General features: G+C 42.1%; 1 protein-coding gene across 1 annotated transcript; it reads right to left on the reverse strand.

Annotated features, from left to right (window-relative positions):
* Positions 1-666: 666 nt before the first annotated feature.
* On the reverse strand, positions 667-24,592 carry PITPNA (phosphatidylinositol transfer protein alpha). Its single transcript, XM_065731821.1, has 11 exons — positions 24,478-24,592; positions 19,492-19,522; positions 14,175-14,320; positions 13,527-13,626; positions 8,761-8,835; positions 8,322-8,405; positions 6,904-6,981; positions 5,870-5,980; positions 4,327-4,449; positions 3,541-3,610; positions 667-2,879 (listed from the first exon to the last, which is right to left on the reverse strand). The coding sequence occupies exons 1-10, from the start codon at positions 24,495-24,497 to the stop codon at positions 3,563-3,565; spliced, it is 816 nt and encodes a 271-aa protein (XP_065587893.1). The 5' UTR covers positions 24,498-24,592; the 3' UTR covers positions 667-2,879; positions 3,541-3,562.
* Positions 24,593-25,217: the final 625 nt, after the last annotated feature.

The following is a 25,217-nucleotide window of genomic DNA, read 5'->3' on the forward strand; positions in this document are numbered from 1 at the left end:
CGCTGCCCTCGGCGCCTATTGGTCCGCGTGACGGCGGTGGGCGGGGCCAGCGGCGGGGCTTGGAGCGCCACCATGCGGGCGGGAGGACCGGCACCGCGCAGACCGCGCTCGGCAGCGACACCCGGGCCCCAGCCCTCAAAAGAGAAGAGTGCGGAGGCGGAAAGCTCTGTCTAGTATTTTTATTAGATTTCGTTTCCAATATGCCTGTATTGGAAGATTAGGAGACAAAAAAGGCACAAACTCACATTTAAAGAAACAACGAGATAATCTAACCCATTTCTACCAAGTGTGTGTTGCCAAAGGAAAGAGCACGATGAACCGATCAGAACGTGGCGGGATGAACCCAGAAGGGCGCAGCGGGCAGGGGGGCAAAGGGCCACGCTGGGGAAGCGGCAGGCCCCGCCCCAGCCCCTGGGCAGGACCACGGCCACAAGGCAGAGCAGCAGCACAGTGACACACCTCACACCTCGAGGACACGGCGGGTTGGGGGGCCTGAACCAAACCCGGCACGGATACAGCAAGCACAGCACATGCCAGCCCCGCTCTGCTCACCCGCAGGACCCAAGCGGTGAGAGCGGAAGGTCCTCCCAGGGTTTGCCCGCCCAGAAGCTGAGGGATGCTTGCGCTTCGGATCAAAGTAGAAGGAAAGAAACAAAAGAGGAGTGTGACAGGAAGAGGCAGGTTGGAGGTTCTGCATTTTTTCCCAGTTTTCCCACTAATCAGGAAAGCTTTGTGTAAAAGCTCTTACGCTGAAATCAGAGGATCAAAAAAGGATTGTGCAGTGGAATGTTACAATCTGCTTCCACGGCGATTAGTGGCATCAGATGGAAAGCCTCTTGGGTAACACAAATTCAAAGAACAAACGTGCTGCGTGTTCTCAGGTTGTCCTCAAGCGTAAGAATCCCTCAGCACATAACTGACAAACATGAACAAAGTCGGTGCGTAAATTCTCAGTTAAAAATATTTTAAGCTGAAAGAACTTTTTAAGCGGGGCCTGCGCTCCTGGAATACTTCTGAACAGCTATAGGAGATGCCATGAAACATCCTGGTCCCAAACAGCCTTAGATTAAAATTCCGCGTCTCCATCTATTTTACAATAAGCCTTAGTTCTGCCTGGTGACATCGCTAAAAATCCCTCACCCCTGCCCACCCCGCAAAGCCATGTGAGGTCACTGAGAACAGCCTGCCAGAGTTACTGATACAATTCAGAGCTTATTGCACTTAGACATGAGTAAGGCAAAATAACAAACTAAAAATAACGGGATAAACTGCCCCCTCCCCAGAAACCAAAAGCCATCCTCTCCCTCCAGAGCGTGCATCTTCCCTCACGCCCAAAACGTGCCAGACTCTGGCACGTCCCTGCCCAGTGCAGCCCAGGGGCATTTCAGGAGCTCCTGCGTGCAGAACGTGAAGGGCTGAAGGAGGCGGATGTACTGCAGAATGCCAAAGAGACCCCTCAGAAGTGGCAGCACACCTGTGTCTGTTTGGCATTCAGTATTTCCTGTTAGTGCTGCCAAATACAGAAGCAGAAGATAAAGCAACTACTATTCTTGGGAATAAATAAATAAAACCAAATATTTGGCCTTACACATAAGCAAGGAAATTCATGTTTTCTCATATGTATTTAATAAAGCAGCATTTCTTTGATTCTGTTCTGCTTATTTGATTGTCCAAAGCTGATATCAACATACAGATAGTTACAGTAAGTATTTGAGTTCACTGAATACCCAGAGCTCTTCACATCACTTTGTAGTTTCCTCTGCAATTTAAAACCACTGACAGATAACTTGAAAAACAACTGCAGGTCTCTCCCAAGTTGCTTTTCTACAGCACGAAGGGAGATCCTTTAGTCTGTCTTGCAACAGGAAGAGTATTATTGCTGAGCAGAACCACCAACCCAGGCACCTGAACGCATTCAGATACCACAACTTTACTTGTGCATCAGCTTTCTGCTACATTTCAATTTGTCCAGGGAGAATCACACTATTATCAGTCAAAATAATTTGAATTTCTTAAGTTGCAAGAAATCTTCGTAAAGAACGAACCAGGAAGTTGCAACATATATCAAGCAACTTCTCGTAATTATTCTGTAGGACTGACACACACAGCTGAAGGACAACGTAGCTACAGGGCCAAAGAGGCCACATACCACTACATTGAAACTCAACAGTCCCATGCTGAAGGCCTCCAGCATGGAGATGCTGAGCACAGCTTCTAATCAGTCTTTAACTCTTATGTACTAAGACAGAACAAATTCATGCCGTGCAGAAGCCACATGTCATCACATATTCATTGCAGACCAAGAACTATATCTGGCTATTCCTGATTACGTATTCAGATCACATGCCATTAAATTTGTTACCCTGGGAGCAAGGGTTACAGCGTGTAGTTTTATGGGATAGTTTTACACTCTATAATGCTGACAGTTTCCCTCTCCAAATAGACTTCCAAAGAATGGTGAAGGGCTGGGCAGGAACAAAGGTGGCAGTTTATCCCAGTTGGAAAAAAAAATAATAATAAAAAAATAATAATTAAGTCACCACATCACAAGACTATTTTACCTAAAAATGTCACTTGGAAATCAAACAGGACCACATGGAAATTGGTCTGAACACAATGAAAAAAAGGAGGGAGGAGTCGTAAATACAGCGATCTCTAAGTCACACGTCTCCAAGGAGCTACCTCCTTCATATACGTGCTAACATTGGAGTGCTTAGTACCAGACGGTCTATTTGCTCACAATATTAAAGGGCATCTAGAATTAGCTATGGGAGATTTAAAATTGCCTGCCGATTGGATACAGAAAGGCTTGATCCAGAGATGGTCCGTCAGTCAAAGAGTGTGGATTCCCCAGGCCTTCCTGATGACTGTCTTGCAAACTGAAGTAAAGAGACAACAGGAAAACATTTTAGAGCTACTTTGGAAGTCAAGTTTTCTGCATGAAGGGGGAGACCAAACCTTCAGAAAGCAAATGTTGAGACACTGTCACCAGTTCTGTTCCCTAGCTGAATAAGGTTTGACGTTCTCAGCACTGCTTATGAGTTATAACCCACCATGATGCTTACAATATGGTCCAGCAAATACAAATTCATGTATGCTCTCCAGCACGACAGTATTGTCTCCCCCAAGTTAGCATTCTCATAATGAAATATATGAAAAAAAAATCAGCAAAAAAAATTGTCATTGCTACTTCTTCCCCTTCTTCCCCTATTCTTTTCCGCTTGCTCAAAGCCTTGGTCCATGACTAAACATTATTAAGAAGCAATGAAAGATGCATACATTCTAAATGTATTTACAAGGGATCTGCAGTTTCTGAATGCATTCCAAGTATTTGCAGGCACAACTTATGCTTCCCAGACTGAAAAAAGTTTCTCGAAGTCATGGAAACACATGCATTACCAAAATAAGAACACCAATAAAATCTACAAAGTGTTCCAGAACATTTTTTCTTACATTTCTCACCCAAACATTTCTTTAGAACATTCCTTAGAATAATTCTGAAAGAAAACAAGAGTTTTGTCAAACTCTCCAGATACCTACAGTGCACAAGGAAGAAGTCACGTTAGTCATCTGCAGCTGACATTCCTTTCACTGGATCTTTTTCTCTCATCTGAAAAAGGAAAAAGTATATTCAAATACTCATTCTCACACAATGTAATCTCAAGATTTATTGGTGTGGAACAAGTTAAGCATCCCTACTTTATGTAAGGCTATTAGTGTCATAGCATCACAGAACAGTTTTTGTGATGACGCAGATCCAGGTGCCATTTTTGGTTAAGCTGCAGGTCTGCTAGGGATCTGGAACCCCCATCCAAAGGGAAGAATGAAGGTGAAACTACCATGAAATACCCTGGGGTGTGGAGGAAGGGAATGCGGCCCTGCAGGACAAAAACCACAGAACCAATGAACTTATTAAAATCAAACCTGTCTTTCTCATAGTAAGGAAGCAGTGATACACCCCCACTACCTGCTTAGAATACTGAGAGCTAAGCTTTGGAAACCTTGACAAAAACATCAATTCAGATTTAGGCAAGTGCTAAAGGAAGTATTAAAGTGATAAATAAATCATTGACACTCATACCCTCATTACCTGTGGGTCACTGTGTTTATTGGCTCAACAACAAGTTGAGAAGTCCCTAATGATTAGAAAGAGATGTCAGCACAACTGAGTCATAGCCAACCATTCAAACCACAAGAAGCATGACCTAAATAACAGGAGGACAATACACACTGTGCTATGACAATGCAGCAGTCTTTCCTCTCTCCTCTGTACTGGAAAGAAACAGTTCCTCACACAACCCACACGTGCCCTGCTTTTCCACTGACCTCATCAAGCTGTCTCTTGGTCTCCTCCTCCATCCTACGGATGTCCTCCATAGTCAGATCAACCCACTTATCAAGCCAGCAAAAGAGCTGCCGATGGAAGTTTGTGAAGAGACGCTTTTCTTGCTGCAAAAGGAGGAGGAATAAAACACACAAGCAAGCTCATTCATAGGGCAATTAATATGGATTACCTAGATCTTAACTTTCAGAAAGACGTGCACACTGAAGAACCAGCTCCCCAACCTACCTTTTACATAGCCACCAAAACTGGAGACCCATGCTAGCTCAGTTTTATTTGTTTAAAACAGAATATCTAGAGCCTTGAATGCACTTCTTTTTTTCAAGCCTAGGCAGCAGCCTACACAGTGCCTTGAAAAAAATTAGTGAATGCTTTGCTAGTTTCCTTTGATCTAATGGCAGTTTTTGACTGAGCACTCTAGGCATGGTTTACTCAGAACAAGATAGTTGGCCTGAAGGAGCACAAAAAAGAGAAACAGAATAAAAGTAATTCTTGACTTCCTAAAAACCAGAGGTTAGCAAGGATAAAGGGTTGGCATGCACCTACCTTGCTTTTCTGCTTTGCTCCCCTAAAAATAATAAATGTTTTCCACAGCTGAAACCCTTTCAGCAGAAGTAACTCATGTGCAAAGCTGCTCCAAGTTAGGGTCAATTATTTGCCATTTGATAGGAGATAAGCTAGGCAAGACCACTGCTAGACAACGGCACGTAATGGCCTTTGGAAAGCTCTCATTAAGGAAGGACACTTCAGTTTTACCAATTGTGGTTTCACACTTGATAAACTGATAAAAAACAACTCAACTACTTTGAAACAGAGTGATGACTGCTTTGTTAAGGGGGTTTTGTTAATGATATCTGAAATCCTGCAGCAGTGTGGTCATTCCTCTTTAGTGTTCCCTATGTCATGGAGTCCTGCCTTTGCAGAAGCAGTACTACAGTTTATCAACGTTAATCACCAAGGAGTTGCTAGGATCTGAAGTCATAGGCATTTCATGCATATGGAAAACCAAACCCTCCAATTCTGAGGTCTGGCATTCTAGCTGCAGTTCACGGGTTATGAACTCTTCCACAGAAAAAGCTCTTTTTCAGGACACTAATTATTCATATTTTAAGTTAATGAAGCTTCCAACCATCTGCTTATTTTTTAAACACAGATTCTTCAAGCAGCAGAATGGTAACGGAAAAAGATGTTGAAAGCTCTGTGACTTGCCAGAAAAAACCTCAGCTGATTAAGGTCAGATAACTGAAGCTGTAACCATTTCCCAACAAAATCTTGCCCGTGAACAAAACAGTTCAATAAACAATTCACATAATTACGAATCAACCTTACCTGTGGATTAGCAACAAATTTAATCCCACTGACTGCAGTGTATCAAGCAAAGCCTTGACTATATTGCTGAGGTAACATGACCAGGTTCCAAGTTAGTATGTCCTGGTAGACTGCACTATTAGAACAAGCCGAGGTGCTAAAGCAGATGGGAGACGAAAAACCTAGTTTCCACACCTCTTTACCACAAAGCTTGCTTACCTTCTGTATAAAGTTCTCAATCTTATTTTGTAGACCCCACCACTTGAACTTGACCGTTACCAATTTGTAAGCACACATGTATGGACAATCTGTCTGTTTCCCCAGCTCCTTCTGCAAAGATACAAAGATAGGCACACAGGACTCAGGTCAAATGTTTCCAGGAAAGCAGTTTCTTCAGTCATAATGTACAGTTCCTCACAACCAACTTGCAACCTTACACCTTGACTGTCTTTTCTCAAGAAGTTTTGCCACATCTTTGCTCGCCCCTTTCGCAGCCTACCTAGGAACATGATGAAAATAAACCCTAGTTACCTCTAAAGGCAGACTTCCCTCCACATTACTTCCTCTCCTCTGTTCACTATTTTTTTTCTCTATTAAATTTGTGACTTATAAATCTTCACCATTATGACATGGTTACTTAGCTTCCTTAAAAGTCTTTGACAAAAGTCCTTTATCTAAAACTTTTTGGGAATCCATGTAGATTGTATCAGCTGGATCATCCACACAGTAATGAAGCCTTAAAAAAAAAAAAAAACAACTCCACAAGGTTGGTGAGGCAGACTTTCCTACTTTCTGTTACAGAAGCGATACACATTCTTCCCAAGCAGATCATATCAACCCCAGCTTCTGCTTTATATGCGTACTAGGGATCAGGCTTGCATACCTGTAGCTCCTCAGATCCCATTTAAGGTCCCTTTTAAATACTGGTATCATATCTGCCTGAATAGTTTCCAGATTACAAAAATTTAAGAGAAAGGTTAAACATTGCTGCTCACAACTCAGCTACTTCATCCTTGAATTCTCTTGGGTGAACTCTTGGGCTGAACAGCAGGCTGCTCTGGCAATTTCTTAGAACTCATTCTATTTGCACTACACTCTTCCATTTCCTTTAACTTCAGAACAGATAATCAGCTGAGGTCAGCATTTCATTCTGCAGAAGTGAATTAAATGTGTGACAAACGTTATCTGTGGCACCACGCCCCGGTATAGATACAAGCAGAGTCATATGGTTCCTGAAGTCATACACAACACACCTTCCAGTTGGGACCCAGAGGTCCACGTCCAGTCTTGACAGATTTAAATTTTGCTGGATCTTCCTCTGCCTTGTAATCCTATTGGACAGACACACAGGATTAAACAAATCACCCTGCTTTTATCTAGCTGCCCACAGTCAAAAAGGATGCATTTTAACTGCTTTCTCAAGAGCTACTGTTTTCAGACTTTAACATTAGGTCAGGCACTCTTCAAGGAAACATTTCTTCCCCTTGCACTGTGCCCTATGCTTATGTGAAGAAGTGGTATCCAACTAATATGACTTTTGTAAGAACTCCTTTGTAGTAACACTACCAGAAGGAAACTCACACGATAGGTTTCCTGTAATCATTTTTCAATGGAAGCTAAATACTACTGCAAGAAATAGTTAAGCACTCTGGAGCTGTAGCATCTAGTATTTTTCACAGCACCATGAGTATGATAATCCTACATTGTATACTAGGTAACAAGCACAGTTAATCTCACAACCAAAAACAAAGAGGCATTAGTTATGCTTCCTATTGCATAGCAAATAATTTGCAGCATTCCCTGGATTAAGACTGAGGTGTGTATCCAATTCCTACCTCCACTTCAACTATAATGAAAACACTCAAAGCATCATCAGTTCAGTGTCAGAAGTGACAAACCAGTAGCACCTTCAAGAGTCTTCTGCTTCAGGTAAACTCTTGCTGGCTCTCTGACAGCACTTCTATTCAGAGTAGTTTGCAGTTGCAAACATACCCTAGCAACAGTTTCACCTACTGAAATCAGATGCTGCTTGTTTTCTACCAATTTGCCTTTATTGCAAAGAAAAACTAAAAATGCTGGATCTGCTTTAATACCCAAGGGCAAATTTGTGAGCAGGTAAATTAGCCATATATGAACTGTGTTCAGGAACACTAATTAAGGAAACTTCAAATAGCATTCCATTCTTGCACACAGTGGTAATTTTTTTGTTTGTTTTTCTCCAGTAGAGTACAGAAACATCCCTTAGCTTATTATAGTATCCATAGTGATCCTTTGAACAAAGTATTAGCTACATAATTTCAAGATAATCAGTGTGAAGCCATAGGTCAGTTTCAACAAGGAGACAGCTTAAACAAGATGCTGCATAGGAAAGGCAGTGCCATTTCTTGTTTTTCAAGTATTATAATCAGCTGCAGAGCTGTAAAGCTACACATAATAAATACACTGTCATTGTAAGGCCACGCAACAGATTTTACAGGCAATCTGGACAATGCTTTCAAAACAGCTCTTCTTCTAGCTTGCTTTAATATGCTTAAGGAATGCCTTTCCTTCTCTTTCCTTTTTCTTATTTGTCCTGTAACCTGCAACCACACCCCAGGAACACAGTTTGTACATTATCCCTCTTTTAGCACAAGGCCTCCCACACTAGGGAGCTCTTACCCACCTACCATACCTTGGGAAGTACTTGAGACCGATCAGCAATGTCTATGTAAATAGCTTCTACATTCTTCCATACATCTGGATCCAGCGTATGAACCTACAGTGAAAGCACGAGACTGATATAATTGATTCAGCTTCAGAACTCTCCCACTCTGAGTCAATAAAAACCATATGGAGAGGCAGACGTTGACTGCTCCCCTTTCATGTACACAGAGAATGCACCACAGTAAACATACAATGTGATATGTTGTAAAGAAGCATAGGTGTTCACACAGAACAAGTGTTAGGGGACAATTCAGCGTATAAGAGGGAGTCTGTTCTTTGCTAGTAAAACATGCACTTCCAACCCAAAAGCACAGCAAATAGTTCCACACACCAAATCCCTAATCCAGCAAGGAAAGAAGCACTGTGATATTAGACAGATGAATAAAATACACGATGCAAGTACATACATTTTCTTGCGTTCCAAGATCTGATTTATGCCAGGTTTCAATTTTGATCAGGAAGTCATCCTTCATATATTCATTCTGTCACCAAAACAAAGCCTCTTGTTACCTGTGCATATATAACTTGTCTTCTTATTATCTATGTAAGCAGCAGGAAAGTCAACTCAGCGTGTTAAAACGTGACTGGAGTTTGACTTAGGGTACATCAGACTTAGCTGTAAACACATCTTGTTTTCAGAAAAGCCTTTTGATCAACAAATAACATAAGATCAAATAAACCTCAAGTTGTTCAGTGAAAAATAAAATAAAATAAAATAAACAACTGAAGTTTCATTGTTTTAGTGAAATGTTTTGAGTTTTCCCCCTACGTATTAAAAGCTTTTCTTTAAAGGAGAATGTTTGACACTCCACATACAGTTTAGAAGGGGTAATGTTAACTAGGCAGAAATTGTCTTTTTAAATTCAGTACTGCTCTAGCATTGAGTATATATTTGGATGCAATTCTTCAATACTAAGCTGATGTGTTGAGAGCTTTTGATGCTGGGAAAGGAAGGGACAAGAAGCACAGTTCTCCCAAGTAGGCAAAAAACTTTCCAGTTCTCACTATCACTGCGAGTAGAAAAGGACTTCCAAAAGTAATCCTATCCTCTCTCAAGGGATTAGAAACAAAAAGAAGCCTGTAAAACACTCAGCACATAAAAAGGAAATATCAAATTCAGAAGGCAGATTACTTAGAGAGACACAATGCCATGAGCTAGCTCTTCTTTTTTTGAACAATTTATTTGGGCAATGGTTAAGTTCCCATGTGTAAAGCTGAGAATTGTTGCTGTAAAGAAGGATCTCAGTCCACTGTTACGCAGATGTGCCACAGTTGGGAAGGGGGGCTGTCTAACCTACATGACTGTACAACAAAAGCTAAAATGCCCGTAGCTCAAGCTTTAGAGCTTCTTCTACCCAGAATGCTTCATTTCAGACATTACACATGCTTCCACAGATCATCAGTAAAAACAATACTTACTGTAATAACTGGTCCAAGAAATCAACACATGAAAAGAAAGAGATACAGTACTTTAGTGAAAAAAACACATGCAACAACCATCACCCTCCTCCCACTATCAGCAAAACAGGGACACTTCAGCTTCCCAGGGAGCAGCTGACACCACAGAGGTAAAAAACAACCCTAGAAGTAAATAAATAAATAAAATAGTAAACTTCACCCCATTCTCCTCTGGAAATTCTCAGACTTGGAGAAACCCAGAGGAGCAGCAATTAATTATGTACTGCCACTTCTGCTCTCTGGAGTACAGCCAGCTGGATGAGAAGATGGAATAAGTTTGTTCAGCTGACGGCATTTTACCAATCCTTTCTCAGCTTGCAGATAAGAAACCTCTTGCAGTTCTGAAGCAAACACATGCTGGACGTGCCAGTGCAGACCTCATCACTCCTGCAAGCAGTAACCAGACCCTCTGCATCTCTACTGCTCGTGGTAACTAAACTCCCTGGATAGTAAGGCTCAATTATTCAACACAGAATAGCAACTACAGATCCTGTAACAGTCAGCATCAGTTCTACCTGAGCCATCAGAGTATGTGAACAATTCAACTCTAAGAATGTTTGAAGCCAGAGCTGAACTTTGGTGGTTTGCTCTGAAGTTTAACATGAAGATTTTACTAAAAAGTAATTTTGTGGTAAATACTTTATTAGAATTTATGTCTTTCTGACCCAATGCACTGCAGACAGTACCTTATCACCTATCACATACATCTACCTCTCCTAATTGCCTATGTTTGGGCCTTGGGCTGCTTTAAAGCCCTCGCCCTTTAAAAAGCTTTTTTTTTTTTTTTACAGGAAGTTAATTATTTGGGTTGATGCAAATTATTCACATCATTTGCATTACTATTTGGGTGTTAATAGAACATAAGCAAGCAGAGCTGAGGCTAAATTTTAAAAGGCTGAATTTCATCTTAAAGAATACTTCACTCTTTCCTGTTAGTCCACATGAAACTCTGAATAATCAGCAATAATAAGCCAGACCCTTCCCACCATCCCATGACAACCTGCTTTTCCATGGCTAAGCAACATAATTAGCAGCTGCCTGAGAACGATTTGTTTGCCTTCCTGATTTCTCCTCTATAGGGAAGATTTCTCATTTGTACAGTGAATAAACTAATCCTCTTCAGAAACAGCCATCAGAACCAAGATGCTCAAATAGCTATGAAATAGAGCCTGAACCTGAGGTGTCATAGCAATAGCGCCTATACATTCCAACTTCAGTTATACCTGTTCAGTTTCTTAACATTTGACCACAGAAAACTCACACACTGACACCCAGAAGAGTGGAACACATCAAATTGCCTTTCTAAAAGCATTTAAGTGACATTAATACCTAAGTCAGACTGCAGGAAAGAACCAAAAACACCGTGGTTATAACTATGGTTATAACTATCAGGCATCACTCACTTCATTTTTACTGTAGTAAATGCATACAGCAACAATCTCATGCTACATTTGCCCAAAGGACCAAAGCAAGGCTTCCATTCAAAGTACTGGAAAACAGCCCACTCCAGTGCAAACAGCACACAGAATTGCAGAAAGATATGAGAGGTATTTCAGTTCCCTCAACCTGCAGCACTTCTTTGACAACATTATATAATATGCATATGAAAGTAGTGACAGCTTTTCAGAGAATATAGCACAAAATGTTAAGGATGACCAACTTGCATATTTAAAAATAATACCGTGATGCACTATTAATAAAAAGTATTGTTTTATTCAAACTTAAAAGGCTGCATGAAAGGAGCAGGTGCAAGTAAGCAGTGTTTTCAGAGAGCAGGACACTAATGTTACCTTGGTGCAGGAGAACACAAGCAGAAGTACCACTAAGTCCTACACTGTCAAACCAGGCTTAGTTCTTCATGTATCCCCAGCTCTTAAGCTTCAAATTCCACTGAGAGGACTGAAAGCCACGCTGTAAGCCAGCACAGCATTTTGTGTTGCACAAGGATTCACACGAGGCCATCACCACTAGCCTACCAGTGTGCAGCATAAAAACCTGGATGCACAATGGCAACGCACAAGGCAGCCCACACCACACATGGTGGTTTCTTCCCTCCTGCCCAATACGAGCAAGTGAAGGTTTCAGCAACATTTCTGAGCTTTTCTTGATTCGCGTCATGCTGGCAGATACTCTAAACAGATTTTTCAGCCTCCGCATAAAAAACTGCCTTCTGCTCCAACCCCCACAACAATACACTTTCATATTACATTGGTGTTTATTACAGTTAAGGATTTTTTATTTATTCATTTGTTAGACCGTTATTTCTAGCATAACGAAACCTAAAGTTTCATTAACTGTGATAGGAAGTCTTGAATGTGACTTTGGTATTGCATTTCTTCCACTTAAGAGCAACTTCAGCAGCGTGGAATTGCAGGAGAAGCAGCTAGGACTAAGAAAACATGATAACTCCATACCTTTGTTTCAGAAACAGGTGGAGAAGAAAAGGAGGAGGGGTATATAGATAGGAATTATGTCTAACAAAAAAAACCCTACTGAAATCAACTTAGATCTGCTTTTACAACTTAAAGAATTTGAAAGAACAGTTTGAGTTTAAAGCAGTTCAGTGTAGTTAGCACAAAAATAAACTAGGTACCTACTAGCTAATTTGAGTAAGATGCAGAAAGAAAACCAGAAAAGAGGGAAAGCTGGGTTGCAAATAACTGTGCTTCAGCACCCTGAATTACGTTACACATTAAAAACTTATTTTGCAGTTGATAGTGGTAACAGAACTTTGTATTTGAAACATCCATTCCACTACCACTGCTGTAGGTAAATTCATGTACCAAAGTAATACTAATCTCCCCCACTGCAAAGCCTTTTTTCTTTCCTTTAAAACAGTTCATTTCAAATTCTCTCAAGTAAGTGGTTGAAAAATAACATTTCTATGCTGAGTATCAAGACCAGTTGGAATTTTAAAGTTTACAGTTCCCATAGCAACTGCACCTCTGCCAAACAGCAGAACATGTATCCTTCAAAGACACAATCATAAGTTTAGAGACAAAGTTGAAGTTGCAAGTCCTACAGCAACAGAACTCTGAAAAACTGTAGCAAAGATTGCAGCTGACAACAACTTCAGCAAAGAAATAAAACATTCCAGTGCTCTGCACAGCTTCACGAGTCTCAGCCCAGAGTTACAAATGTACACTTGCTGGATGATCTTTGGGTAGGTGTCAAGCTCCCACCCTTAAAGCAACTGCAGTATTACCTGTTCATCCTTCAATAATCTTAGAACAAAATTGACCTAGTTGACAAAATACCGATTACGTGATTAGCAAACATCAAATTGCACTGAAGAGACAATCAAAGGCTTTCCTGTTTCTCCCAGGAATCTTTTCTTTTTTTCTCAATTATTTTTTTCCACCAGACTATGCTGTGCTTGAGCACAGAAGAGCTCCTTATATGTCCATTTCACTAGTGCTGCACAGTTGTCCCTTTAGCAGGAATTACACGCCTTTCTTGGTCTGCTCCTTTCCAATACAGAAATGACTGTACACACACTGCCATTCATTAGCAGCACAGCAGACATGAAGCTTTCTTTCAACTCTGCAGCCCTGTATTTTGCTTTTCCTGACCACAGAAGGGGCGTAAACAATATAAATCTAAAATCTGAAACAGTTTCCCTACTGACTGCCTCCATCCCTCCTCCTTCCTACCCACCCAAAACCAACCAACCAAAAAAAGACCCAAAAGCCAGCAATCCACAGCCCTTCCCCACACACTCACCAGTCCTGCAGTAGGGATAGGCATTCCATGCTTTTTCATGTATATTCAGAGCTCCTTCGGGGGCCAGCATTCTCACAAATGTTGGCACTTTGCTGCAAGATTTGGAAACAGGAAGAAAAGTTTTGATGAGAACCGCATGCAGGAAGAGCTGTGGCACAGACACTGTGAGATGTGCAGAACATCACCTGAAATACAGATCCTAGAGACTCGTTCACTGGTGAGGTGCTATGATTTCCAGAGAATGATAGCTAGGATAATCTAAACCTTATTTACATGACAAAGGAAGGAAGAAAAAAAATATATATATATTGGCTGAACACAAGTTGAAACCTAGGAAGCATTCAATCTTTTGTCAAATTGAAGTATCAAAATATTGGGTAACAGAATTCCATTTGCTTTAAAAAACAGACAAATTTTATTGGGAACAACAGCCACAACTACCTACAGCAGTAGGTGGGTGTTTCAGTGATGCTGACTTCCAGCTGTACCGTGTGCCAGCTGTTGTTATGCTCTACCTTACCTCCATGTCCTTCAGCCCTTATACAATCTATAATTTACACAGCTACTGCAGTCGCATCCCATCTTCCTCCAGCTGCTTTTGCCTTTTAATCCTGGCTGCCTCTGGGGACGTTTCACATACCTCTGTAAGTGGTAGATCTTGTGTGTGTACTGTCCACGCTCTCCATCTCTTTCATAGGGTTCATTCACCAGGACCTCCACTCCTTCACCTCCACCAGTTTCATTTTTACTGGCTTCTGCCACTGAATACAGCTGTCCAACTTGATACTGAAGAAGTTAAAGACAGTCATTCAGGTCAAATGGACAATAATACACTGACAGACATAAACTAATAAACACATTAATTTATCCCAAAGGATTGCATATGAATATTTTTGACAAAATAGAGTGTAGGAAGGAGGGTAGGAAAGAACTGAAGGATTTGTAGCATCCAGTTTAAGTCCTCTAAGATGTATGTTAGCTGTGCACAATTTAGGAGCCCAGAAGAGCTGAAGATGAGGATCCTACAAGTGCAATTCAAAACAACTATGCTAGAAGCTTGACGTTAAGAGGTGCTTTGCACCAGTTTTCCAATAAAACGCTACTACTCTTTAAGGCTGAATATAGTGAAATGACTCCTCTTAGCCCTCATGACTAACTAATTTACTTAGACCGCTCTTGTCAAACTGACCCTAATCACACTGGGTCATTTGTCTTCACTGAATACCCATCTCCCTTCTGGGTCTAGTTCATACTCTGTTCTGTCAGGGCTTCTATAATAACGTATTTTCTTTCCTATCAGTTGTCTTGATGCAAACTGAAACAATCTCTTATTTCAATTAGGAAACTCATTTTGAAAACTTTATTTAATGAAATAACTGAATCAACTAGTGACCCACGTGATCCATGCTGCCACTCTACCCTGAATTATTTTTCCTACTATCTTTGTTTAGTGTGGGGGCTTTGGTTTGGTTCTCCCTCTATGTCACACATCCCATTAGTTCTTACATTTAAGATCATTTTTAAGTTACTTACAGACACTCTTGGCAGCATCAACTCTCAGAAATCACTCACACTACTTACTGCTATACAGTTCTTTTCATAAAGAAGCACCTGTACACTTCAGAGAAAAGAGCAGAAGAAAATCAAGAATGCACAGAAGAGAGAACTTTCTCTCATCCACAGAAGATGCAAGAAGCAATACACTCTTGCTCCTGGCCAAAGTGGATGCACAAAGAATCAGGAATAGAACTTTACACTATACATGGGAACTCAAGCTGGAAAAGTGGAGCACTACTCAGAGCTGACAATCCAGAAATGTATCACTAGGCTGACACATCTTCAGCATCAAAAGAAAAAGGAAGACAACTCCAATGGCTAAATTGTATTGTCAGAGCATCTAAAATAAAAACAGAACCAAAGTTCTACAGTGTTTTGTACCACCTAGTGCTAATGAAGACTATATTTCCAAGAAAACACTTATTCCTATTGAGAGAGTAGAGACTGTTAGATATCCTGGCCTCAGCTAACCTGGAGAGAAAAAGCATACCAGATGGACTTAAACTAAGTGCTCTATGCAGTCTCAGATTCACCACAGAAACATATTAGGAAATCTAACAGGTAGTCAGCCTATCAAGAGAAAGAGGAAAAAGAGGAAAATGCATTTATCCAACAAAAGCAATATAGCAAAAGCAATCTACAGAGTGTCTCCTCCTAACTGAGAGCAACAGCTCTGCTACTTCGCTCCAGAAGGTACTGGCCCAGGCTGTACCCCTCACTTGGCTGGACAGCTCTTGCACTGTCATCAGCAGATTGGGTTTCAGTCTGGATTCTGGATTGCAGTGTAACTCTCTGCCTTCTGACATTTCATATATTGCACTGCTTTTTTTATGACTCTCTGTAGATGATCCACAGAGAACAAAACACTCACCTTCCTCCAGAAGAGCAAAACACGAGAGTTGTGAAATCTTAGAAGTAAGCTGATTTAGTAGGGTTAAAGCCACATGTACACTCATGCAGAGGAGAACTTGAGTTTAGTAACTACAGCACTAGAGGAGCAGACTGCCTTGCAGCAAGTCTCAAGACAGGTTTTCAGGGGCACAAACTAATTCCTCTTAGTAACAGTTTCTCATTCATTCCTTCTCCCTCTTAAATACGTGGGTCAAAGTTCAGACCCTAAGAGGATAAGCCCTTTGGTTTGGCATCTTCAACATTTAATCTTCACTGTTATTTCTGATCCTTTAATCGCATTGATAGGAGAGGAAAGGGCCCAGATAACTGTCCCAATGAACATCTGCTTGTGAAAATTAACAGAAAAATGGATTCTGGCTCCATGAAGAACAGAGCATCAGGCAGATGTATCTTTTCAGCCCTGAAACGTCTCTCCTGCAGGAAGTCACCTCTTTCAACGTGTGTCACAACACCTCTAATACAGCAGGCAGCGTATCTTCTTCATACTACATTTCATTCAGAATGCTTCATCTCAACATAGTCATCTTCAAGACCAGTTATTTTCCTGAAAGCAGCTTTGAAAACAATTAATAAATAAGAGTCTTTTGTGTTTGGCAAGGTCTTTCCCATGTGAGAGGAACAAAGAAGCAGCACAGAATGTGTACACACAGCTCTAATCCATACCAGCATTTCCAAGTGGCAGCTGGCGAGACACCCACACAGCAGCTCAAGACCATGCTCCTAAAGCTGGCACTGTGCAATATGATGCTGGTGAGAGAATACAAGAGGTAAAGACCTAAGATATAACAAGATATTTATCTTTTTTGCTCTTTGTAGTGCAAGAACATATAAAATAACACAGGAGTGCAGCTTGCAGCCTGTGCTTAGGCAGGACCAAATTTTGGCAGAATTTCCTAGCAGAAGACAGTTTGCTATGGTCTAACTCCTACATCCCAGCCTTCAAGTTTTAGTCATCACCGGGGACTCCACTGTACTGTTTTATCCCTATCTTAGCAGTTACATGGCTAACTATTTTCCACTGAGCTCTAAATTTATTAACTCCTCTCCACTATCTTCCTGATCATTGGTTTTCTCTTGAATTCCTTACTAGCAGTTAAGCTCCATTTGTTAGGGGTGAAAGGACTGAACAGAGAATCCCTGGCATATCACAGAACATGGAAGACTGCCTCAGCCCTATCACAGTGCCTTAAAGACACAACTGTTTTCGTTCTCTACATTATGCATGGGCACCATACTTCCAGAAACAATTTGCATGCTGAAGGAGTGAACTTCTCAGTCTTTGAAGCAAAAATTCCTCCTATTACATCTTCTAGAGACAGAAATGCTTAATGAGGAGCTGCACAGCAAAGAGCTATGACAAGTCTCCAGAGCCATGTACAGCATTTTGCAAGCAAGAAAATTCTTGAAAGCAACAAAGTTGTAACATCTGTTTTGTAGTACAGACAACAGTGTAGTGACCAAGTGGCATGCAGATGCATCAGCATCTTTCTGCACAGGAAGGATGACAATATGCAAACCCAAAGCAGCAGTCATCCTTTCAGTCAATATGGAAATAAGCTTTCTTCTTAAGCATGCCTTTAAAACTACCATATGACAAACTTTCTGCTTAGGGAACCATTTCCTGAAACCTAGACTACAGATCACACGAGAACCACCAGACCTTGGAAAGGGAATGTGGTAACAATATATGAGTTAGGGGAAAAATAGCATTTAGTAAGTCAGTGGATTTTCCACATCCCACCATGCTAAGGTGTTCTCTCTAGAATTCTCATGTTTTTTCTTCGAACAGCATCTGCACCACGTTTTGCAGACTTTTCACTACGTTACTCAATTCTCTGGAACAACTTGGACCAAGAGGAAAGGAATGGCCCCAGAGCATCCTTATGTACTGCCTGAAACCCCAGCTCCCACAGAAGCAGCCTGAACACAAGGCTGAAAATATGCCTGGCACTGAACAGCCAGCAAGGGAGGGAAAAGAGCATAGCAAGGGACTCGTTTTAACTGGATGAAGTTTAATCCTAGTATCAGAGAACTTGGAAAAATCCTGTGCTGGGTTCCATCCAATCTAACCCCTTCAAAGAAACAATCTGTATACTGATGCTATAACTTCCTCATTATGCAGAGTGATACCTAGAGGCATATCACTACAAGGCAGAGCTCCTGCTCAAGTCTTCCACTTATTGAGCTCAGCAGTACCTTAACATTTAGATATAACTTTCTCAAGCACTTCCTCTGCCACTTGCAAGTTTGCATCCCTTGTTTGTGTTAGTCCATCCTTTGTCAAGGACTTCCTCACACAAGCAGCATTCAGCCATAACAGATCTAAATATACCTACTCTAGTACTTCAGTCAAGCTTCTGCTGGAATTGCTTGAAACAGAATCCCGCAGAGAACATATAGGCTATAGGTAAGGAGTACAGGACAGACAGACATTTGGTATGATGTCCCATTCCTGTACAAAGATAGTATGCAGACATCAAATCACTTTGGTGACAAGTCCAGGCTGCCATCAGCATGTGATGCCTGATCAGAGAACACTGAGCCACAGGAATACGAAACTCAACTTTGAAACTCAGACATTGTTTTCTTCTTTCCTAAGCAGTCTCAGCTGCTGAAATACACTGCACCAAGTTCTGAAATGTACCCCATCAAAATATTATGGAATTGACAAACAAGTATGTTTAAAACAGTGCTGCCATTAACCAGCTTACCATTCTCTGTACCATATCCAGGGAAAAGACAAACAAGAGTCCTGTTACTGCAGCTCTTCCTAAGAGTCAGAGCAAGCCCTTGATCAGAACTCACCAATAAATAAGTAAATAAATCCTTTACATGATCAGATACCCTGCAAGAGTAGTGTTCAGTGTAGAAGAGGGAAGGAAAGCTGCAACTCCCAGAGAAAAGAACAGAGAATAAGCTCCAGATTCTGCACAGCTATTCCATGCCTAGCTTGGCAATGAAAATCATTGCCTGCATTATAAATGACATTTCTCCTTTCAATTAGAACTAGGCATAAAGAACAAGAAAGCTTTCTTCCTGCAAGATCTAGAAAAGAGTTTTTAGAAGTGCTATGACATAGAGATACAATTTTTCTTTTGCTATACCACCCTCACAGAACAGAAGATACTGATTTTAATTCATAGACGAAGAGCAACAAAAGAATTCTAGGAAAACACAGACTAAAGCGCCATTTAAATTTATATTAAAGCTTTCTCTTCATGTTAAAGAAGAACAATTGTGTTAATCAAAAGGAAACTGCACTTCAGAACAGCCTGACAAGTCAAGATTTATCAGCATATCTGTACTTCATACCTCAGTCTTAAGAAATGAAATTATTTGGCCAAAGCACAGTGAATGAGGTAAGATCACAGAGAGGCCCTGATGTCAGCTGTATCTGTTTCATGTATTTTCCAGCTTTTGTTCAAACTTCTTTGATCATGAGTTTATTTGCGGTCCTAAAGAAAGGAAGCAACAAGAAAAGGACTTACCTCCTCCACCGACACAGGCAGGATAACACGGCTGGAAGAGAATACAGAAACAGAAAGTTAACAAATACAGCTGCAAAATGTAGACAGCACATTTCTCACAGCAACAAATACAGAGCTCTCCTCTTCCCACATTACTCCAGTGTCCACCTAGTACCAGCATCCCTAGTACTTACTCTTTACTTCAAGACTATTTATGCAACAGCCTCAAAGAAAATCAATGATACAATAAAGCCTAATTGCAATCCTACGCTACAACTAGCAGCAATATCTTACTACCCTGCAAGAACATACAGAATCAAATAGTTGCACATTCCTTCTCACTACATCCTTTCAATAGTCATGTCTTAGTTCTCTCCAAGTTGCTGAAGAGTGTTGCTAAGTGCTTCAAGAGTTTTGTACAGATTTGTCTTAGTTACAAATCACAGCAAGCTTTGTTTATGCATTCTATCCCATCGGAAGGAACACTAAATAGAGAAGTACATGGAAGGCTTTCTCAGAGCTGACTGCGAAGGAAGGCACTGCCATTTCTGTACATGAGTCACCTGTGGTTTCCTGAACGCCTCTCTGAATCAACTGACCGAGTTCTGGCAGTTTTTGCTCTGTTGACTGCTGTGATTTTTGGAAAATACAAGAATAAATCTAAATTCATAGCTGACAGACGTGTGCACTTTAAGACTATTGTAAAAAGTATTTATTTCTTTTCTCTGGAATCAGATTTGAGTTCAACTTCTGCTTTCAGTAAGGACGATGTTGAAACAGAGAAGCAGAACAAGGCACAGATATGAAACAGACACAGTTACCATGAGTAGAAGAAATCTCATTTCCTCCTGAATTACTCTCACAGAAATGAGGATATACTGGGATAAGAATAAAAGTCCATTATATTAATAACTGATTTATTTTTTTAAAAGCAAAACTGGTAAAAATATAACATTTCTTCTACACTAGAGAAATGTTACCAACAAGATAGCACAAAAGAAACCGAAAGAGGGGCAAAAGTTTATAGAGTTTGCAAGATTTCTTCTGACAGCAACACTTCATGCTGGCTGCAGAGCAGTGTAAAAAAAGCTACTGAGAATTGCAGATGAAGTTCAGCATCAATAGAGGCTGAATAATACACTGTAGGCATTCATTTTCCCCAACACATGGGGTAACAGGCCCTGAATAAGCTATCACCAACATACATCTTGGTACTGTTATGAGAAAGCATCTGAAACTATCAGTTCAGTGGCAGCTCAAAAAACAGATGAAACATCAGAAATTGAAGCACCCTATAAGCACAGAAAAAATAATGACAGTTATGCCACTGTAATCTCTCACGCATCAGCACCTTGAATCCTGTATATAGTTCTGTCACCTCATCTCAAAAAAGGTACAGAACAAATGAAGGGGGAGAAAAAAGATTATGTGAGATGGGAAAAAGTTTCTGCGTGACAGAGTAGTTATACCAGGCCCTTCATCTCAGAAGAAAGGAGAGCCAGAGGGTTAAGAAACAATCATGAATGGTGCTGGAAAGTGAACGGAGAAGGAACGATGACCGTGTCTTACAACAGGACCCAGGACACAATAAAGATCATTAGGTAACAGATTTTAAACCAATCAAGCATACTTTGTTACATCGTGCATATTAAGCTATGTGATTCCTTGCCAAACACAAGAAGCACAAGCAATTTTAAAACGGGATTTGAACAGTTCAAGGAAGTTTATATGCCATGTACTGAAATGATACACTGAAGAAGGATCACTCCACTCATATTTATATGTTGTTTCCTAAAAATAGCTGCTAGAAGGCAAGATGGAAAAGGACCTCTAGTCCAATTCAGTATAGCATTCCTTACATAAGGGAGAACTTAAAAATGGGGAAATGGCTTGCCACGGGTTGATCATGCCATCAAATGAGGCATTAGTTAATAGGAGGATTAAAAGCAAGAGGGATAGGATAAGCAAAGGTGAATAAGCAAGGAGCAAGGAAGAAAAAGTGATGTTGGAATGGATTTCAAATATTGACTGATATAAGCTAATGACATTTTATTTAGGAAATTGAAAAGCACTAGATTTGAATATTTGAATATTGAGAATTTGAATATTATCCTATAGTTTGAGGTTCACAGATGGAGAAACAGAAACACAAAGAAGTTAAGTAGTTTACATTTTGTTTCTCCTAGCAAACAAAGAATGCAGGGGATGACTAACATTTATAGGTTGTTAAGTGACAAAGGAGGAGGGAAAACTACTCTAGAGGATCCAGAGAAAAAGCCTCCCAGGAGCAGCAACAGGAACAAACTCCTAAGTCTGGGACAGAGATTGACCAAATGATGACAAGTTTACAGGGTGCAGCTGCCTGTCACACCAAAGGCAGGAAAATGAAGAACGTTGGAGATGCCTCCTAAATTGAAATATGCCTCAGCTGACAGCAAAGGGAAGTGCTGCTGCAGAGAAGGTCAGTGTTGTTTTCATCATTTCACAGGAAAGGGAAGCAAGTCTCTATACTCAGGTTCTCCTCAGGGTCTTCTGATGCAGTTAAAATCCAAACAGGGAGAGTATGCAAGCATGCAAGATTTCAGCTAGCACCTTTCAAGGAATCAGGCAAAAGGTAAAAGAAGCTCCACAGAAAAGACATATGATGCAGACTGACAATAAAAGATGTGACAACACTTTTTGTTCTATTGCTCTATATCCACAACATCTCCTTAAATACCTCTGGAGCACATAACAACACCCATTTGCTTTAGTAGGGAGGGGTCACAGAGATGGAGGAATAATCTGCTCGTATGACACATGGCCACACATTTTTATCACTCAGAGCTCACTTTTTATAGGCAGTATATTCCCCAGCAATAGGGAATGGCTTTGACTATCCAGGTCACACCAACACAAGTAGTTTCCATATGCCTTGAACAACTCTTTCCCAGACCATAAGACACAGTCAAAAAACACCTCTGATGGCAAAATGGGCAACTTTTTACATACAATGTCGAGGAAAACTAACACAAGCACCAACACTGACAACCCAGAATGTAGAACTGTTGGAGCTAGTTTGGCATCCCAAGCAGCAAAGAATAAACGCAAATATGATGGAGTAGAGTAGCAACCTTGAGTGTCCTTAGAGACACATACATCTTAAAGGCAGAAAGAACGGAAGGGAGAAAAAGAACAATACAGAGCAGAAGGTTTGGTGACCCTACTGAAAAAAAAAAAAAAAAAGAAATGGAAGCCTGTAAGAATAAACAAATCTGGTAATTCCTGTCTTTTAACCTTCAGTCTTAGTGTTTATTCTTCACATTTGATGGATGTGGCTCTGGGCAGCCTGGTCTAGCAGTTAGCGACTCTGCCTATGGCAGGGAGGTTGAAACTAGATGATCTTTGCAGTCCTTTTCAACCCTCTCCACTCAGTGATTCTATGATTGATTTTTGAAAGAAGCAGAATGAAAGACCAGCAGGTTGTTTGATTTGGTGATGTAAACATAATTCCAAGGAAAATGACTTTTGGAAGTCATCCTCATCAAAATTAACTTCTCATACACTCAGAACTCTGAACATTTAAAGTTCATATGCTCTATCTTTACCAGATGTCCTGCAGGCAGCACAGCTCACTGGCAAGCAAGCTTTACCACAGCACAGGACAAGAAATTGAAACTCTAAGCAGAAGCATGAAAACAGATAGATGGACTTGAACAGAAGTAAACCAGACAGGTACTCATAAAGACAAGGTGCCTTTCCAACTAAGTTTACAGGAAAATATCAACATAATGGATGTTAGAGAAGACAATACTTCTCATGCATCTGAAACTAAGTGCTTAGCCGTGCTTCTGCCTGCAAGCACTACAGGCAACACTGCCTCTATGTTACACAGACCAGACCTTGAATTCTACACCCCTGCTGTTGGATGAAAATAGCAAGGGTTTAAATATTAGCAAAAAAAAAAAATAGAAAGAAAGAAAGAAAAAAGTTAGTCAAGCTTTACAACAACCATAAGGATCAGCACAACGTTCAACAGAGTTCTAACATTTAGATCCAGATCAGGTCCACGACCTGGCAAAGCAACTGCTCTAAGGAAGACCCTGTCACATAGGTAAATAAGGCTAAGAACTGAAAACCCACTTTATCAATTGGATCACGGCTATCTTTCATAAGGAAAAGGGGGGGGGGGGGGGGGGAAGAGGGAGAGGGAGGAAGGGAAGATGTGCAGCAGTACGCACAGCCCGAAGACACCCAGCCAAAGTGCATTGGTCCAAAGCAGCGTACCACGTTGGCATGCATAAAGGCGCCGAACAAAAGACTCGGGAGCAGCAGTGTGACTAATTGCTACACACCGCTGGGACGGAGCCACCAGGCTGCCTTCTACCTCTTCTTTTCCACCGCGAGGCAGAAAACTGCAGCAGCCTCAGGGAGCTGCAAAGCGAGGGCTGCACACCAACAAATATTCCGCTGCTCCCTCGCTTCTGAGTCTCAGCTTTGAGTTCCTAGCTAGCAGTCACACTGCTAAAGGAGAGGAGGGGGATAAAACCCGGCTGGGAGCGGGAGGACTGGAAAGAGGGGGGGGCTGGAAAGAGAGGGCGCGGGGGAGGGGGAAAGGGGGAGGGGGGGGGGAGGCAGAATCGCCAGCAGCGCAGCATCCCATTGAATCGCCGTACCCATTCCCAGCGGTGACAAACGGCACCAAAGGCCGCCGGGAACAGCCGCACCGCCGGTGGCCTCCCGGGGGGGGTCACCGCGATCCGGTGCCCCCCCCATGTGCAGAGCCGCTCCGAGGCGCCCTCAGAGCACCGTGACCTTCACTCCCGCCACCCCCAGCGGCGCCGCGGCCCTCACGCAGTGCCCCCCCCCCCACCCCACACCTCAACCCGCAGTGCGGGGCCGGGCCGTCCCCGCGCCTCCACACAGCGCCAGGCCCGGGAAGGGGGAGGGGGGGTGACCGGAGGACAAACGAGGGGGCGAAGAGACGGGAGAAGGAGTCGGGGAAAGAGGGCTGCCCGCAGCACTCACTATTCTTTGATGAGCACCATGGCGGCGGCGCCTCCCGCCCGGGACGGCCCCGCTGAAGGTGACAGCCGCCTCTCAGCCGCTCCGCTGGACCGCGCCGCACCGGGACGGGAGGGGGGGAGGAGGGGGGGGCAGGGAGGCGGGAGCAGGGGCGGGGCGTTTCTGCGGCAACCGCTGCGTCACGGCGTCACGCAGACGTGCTTACGTAAGCAGCGCGCGCTTGGCGGGAGTCGGTGTACGCGTGAGGCGTTCCCGAGCTCCGTGCTTCCCTCAAGGCTTCCCGCCTCGGCCCCCTCATCGCGTTCAGTGCTTTATTTTGGAGGGGGCCGACGAGCGAGGCGTGCATTAACGCAGAAAGCTGCGTTGCGAGCGTCTTTCTGCTGGGAACGGGGCTCGGCGGTGGCAGCGGACCGTCTGCGTTTACAGCTGATTGTCAGTACTGCCTCAGAGCGGGGTCAGTGCGAGCTGTACTCGGTACTGAGGGTGACCTCGCATTCCTGAAGGCAGTTGTGAAAGGCCTTTTTTTTTGTCTCTGTCTGTGTGCGCGACCTGTGCCCTGTTTAAAGGAGGAAAAGAGCTGAAGGGCACTGGTTTTATAACCACAGAGCACAGATCTGTACGTGGTGGGGAAATCACACTGAGCATCATGTGTGGATAACTGAAGCTTTCCCTTCTCAGCCCCACCTCGGATGTAGCACTACAACCCATAGAATCGTTAAGGTTGGAAATAAAACACTAAGATC

The sequence above is a fragment of the Cyrtonyx montezumae genome, unplaced genomic scaffold (assembly GCF_038088225.1).
Source record: "Cyrtonyx montezumae isolate F1298 unplaced genomic scaffold, pur_monq_1.0 scaffold_15, whole genome shotgun sequence".
NCBI classification, from domain to species: Eukaryota; Metazoa; Chordata; class Aves; order Galliformes; family Odontophoridae; genus Cyrtonyx; species Cyrtonyx montezumae.

Excerpts from the sequence above, each read along its gene's own strand:
- PITPNA (XM_065731821.1), bottom strand. The coding sequence starts at position 24,497 with ATGGTGCTCATCAAAGAATA. Across the intron at positions 8,836-13,526 it reads ACTGCAGGACTGGTGAGTGT|AATGAATATATGAAGGATGA; the intron begins GTGGGGAAGGGC and ends TTTTGGTGACAG. Across the intron at positions 5,981-6,903 it reads CTCTGGGTCCCAACTGGAAG|AAGGAGCTGGGGAAACAGAC; the intron begins GTGTGTTGTGTA and ends GTATCTTTGCAG.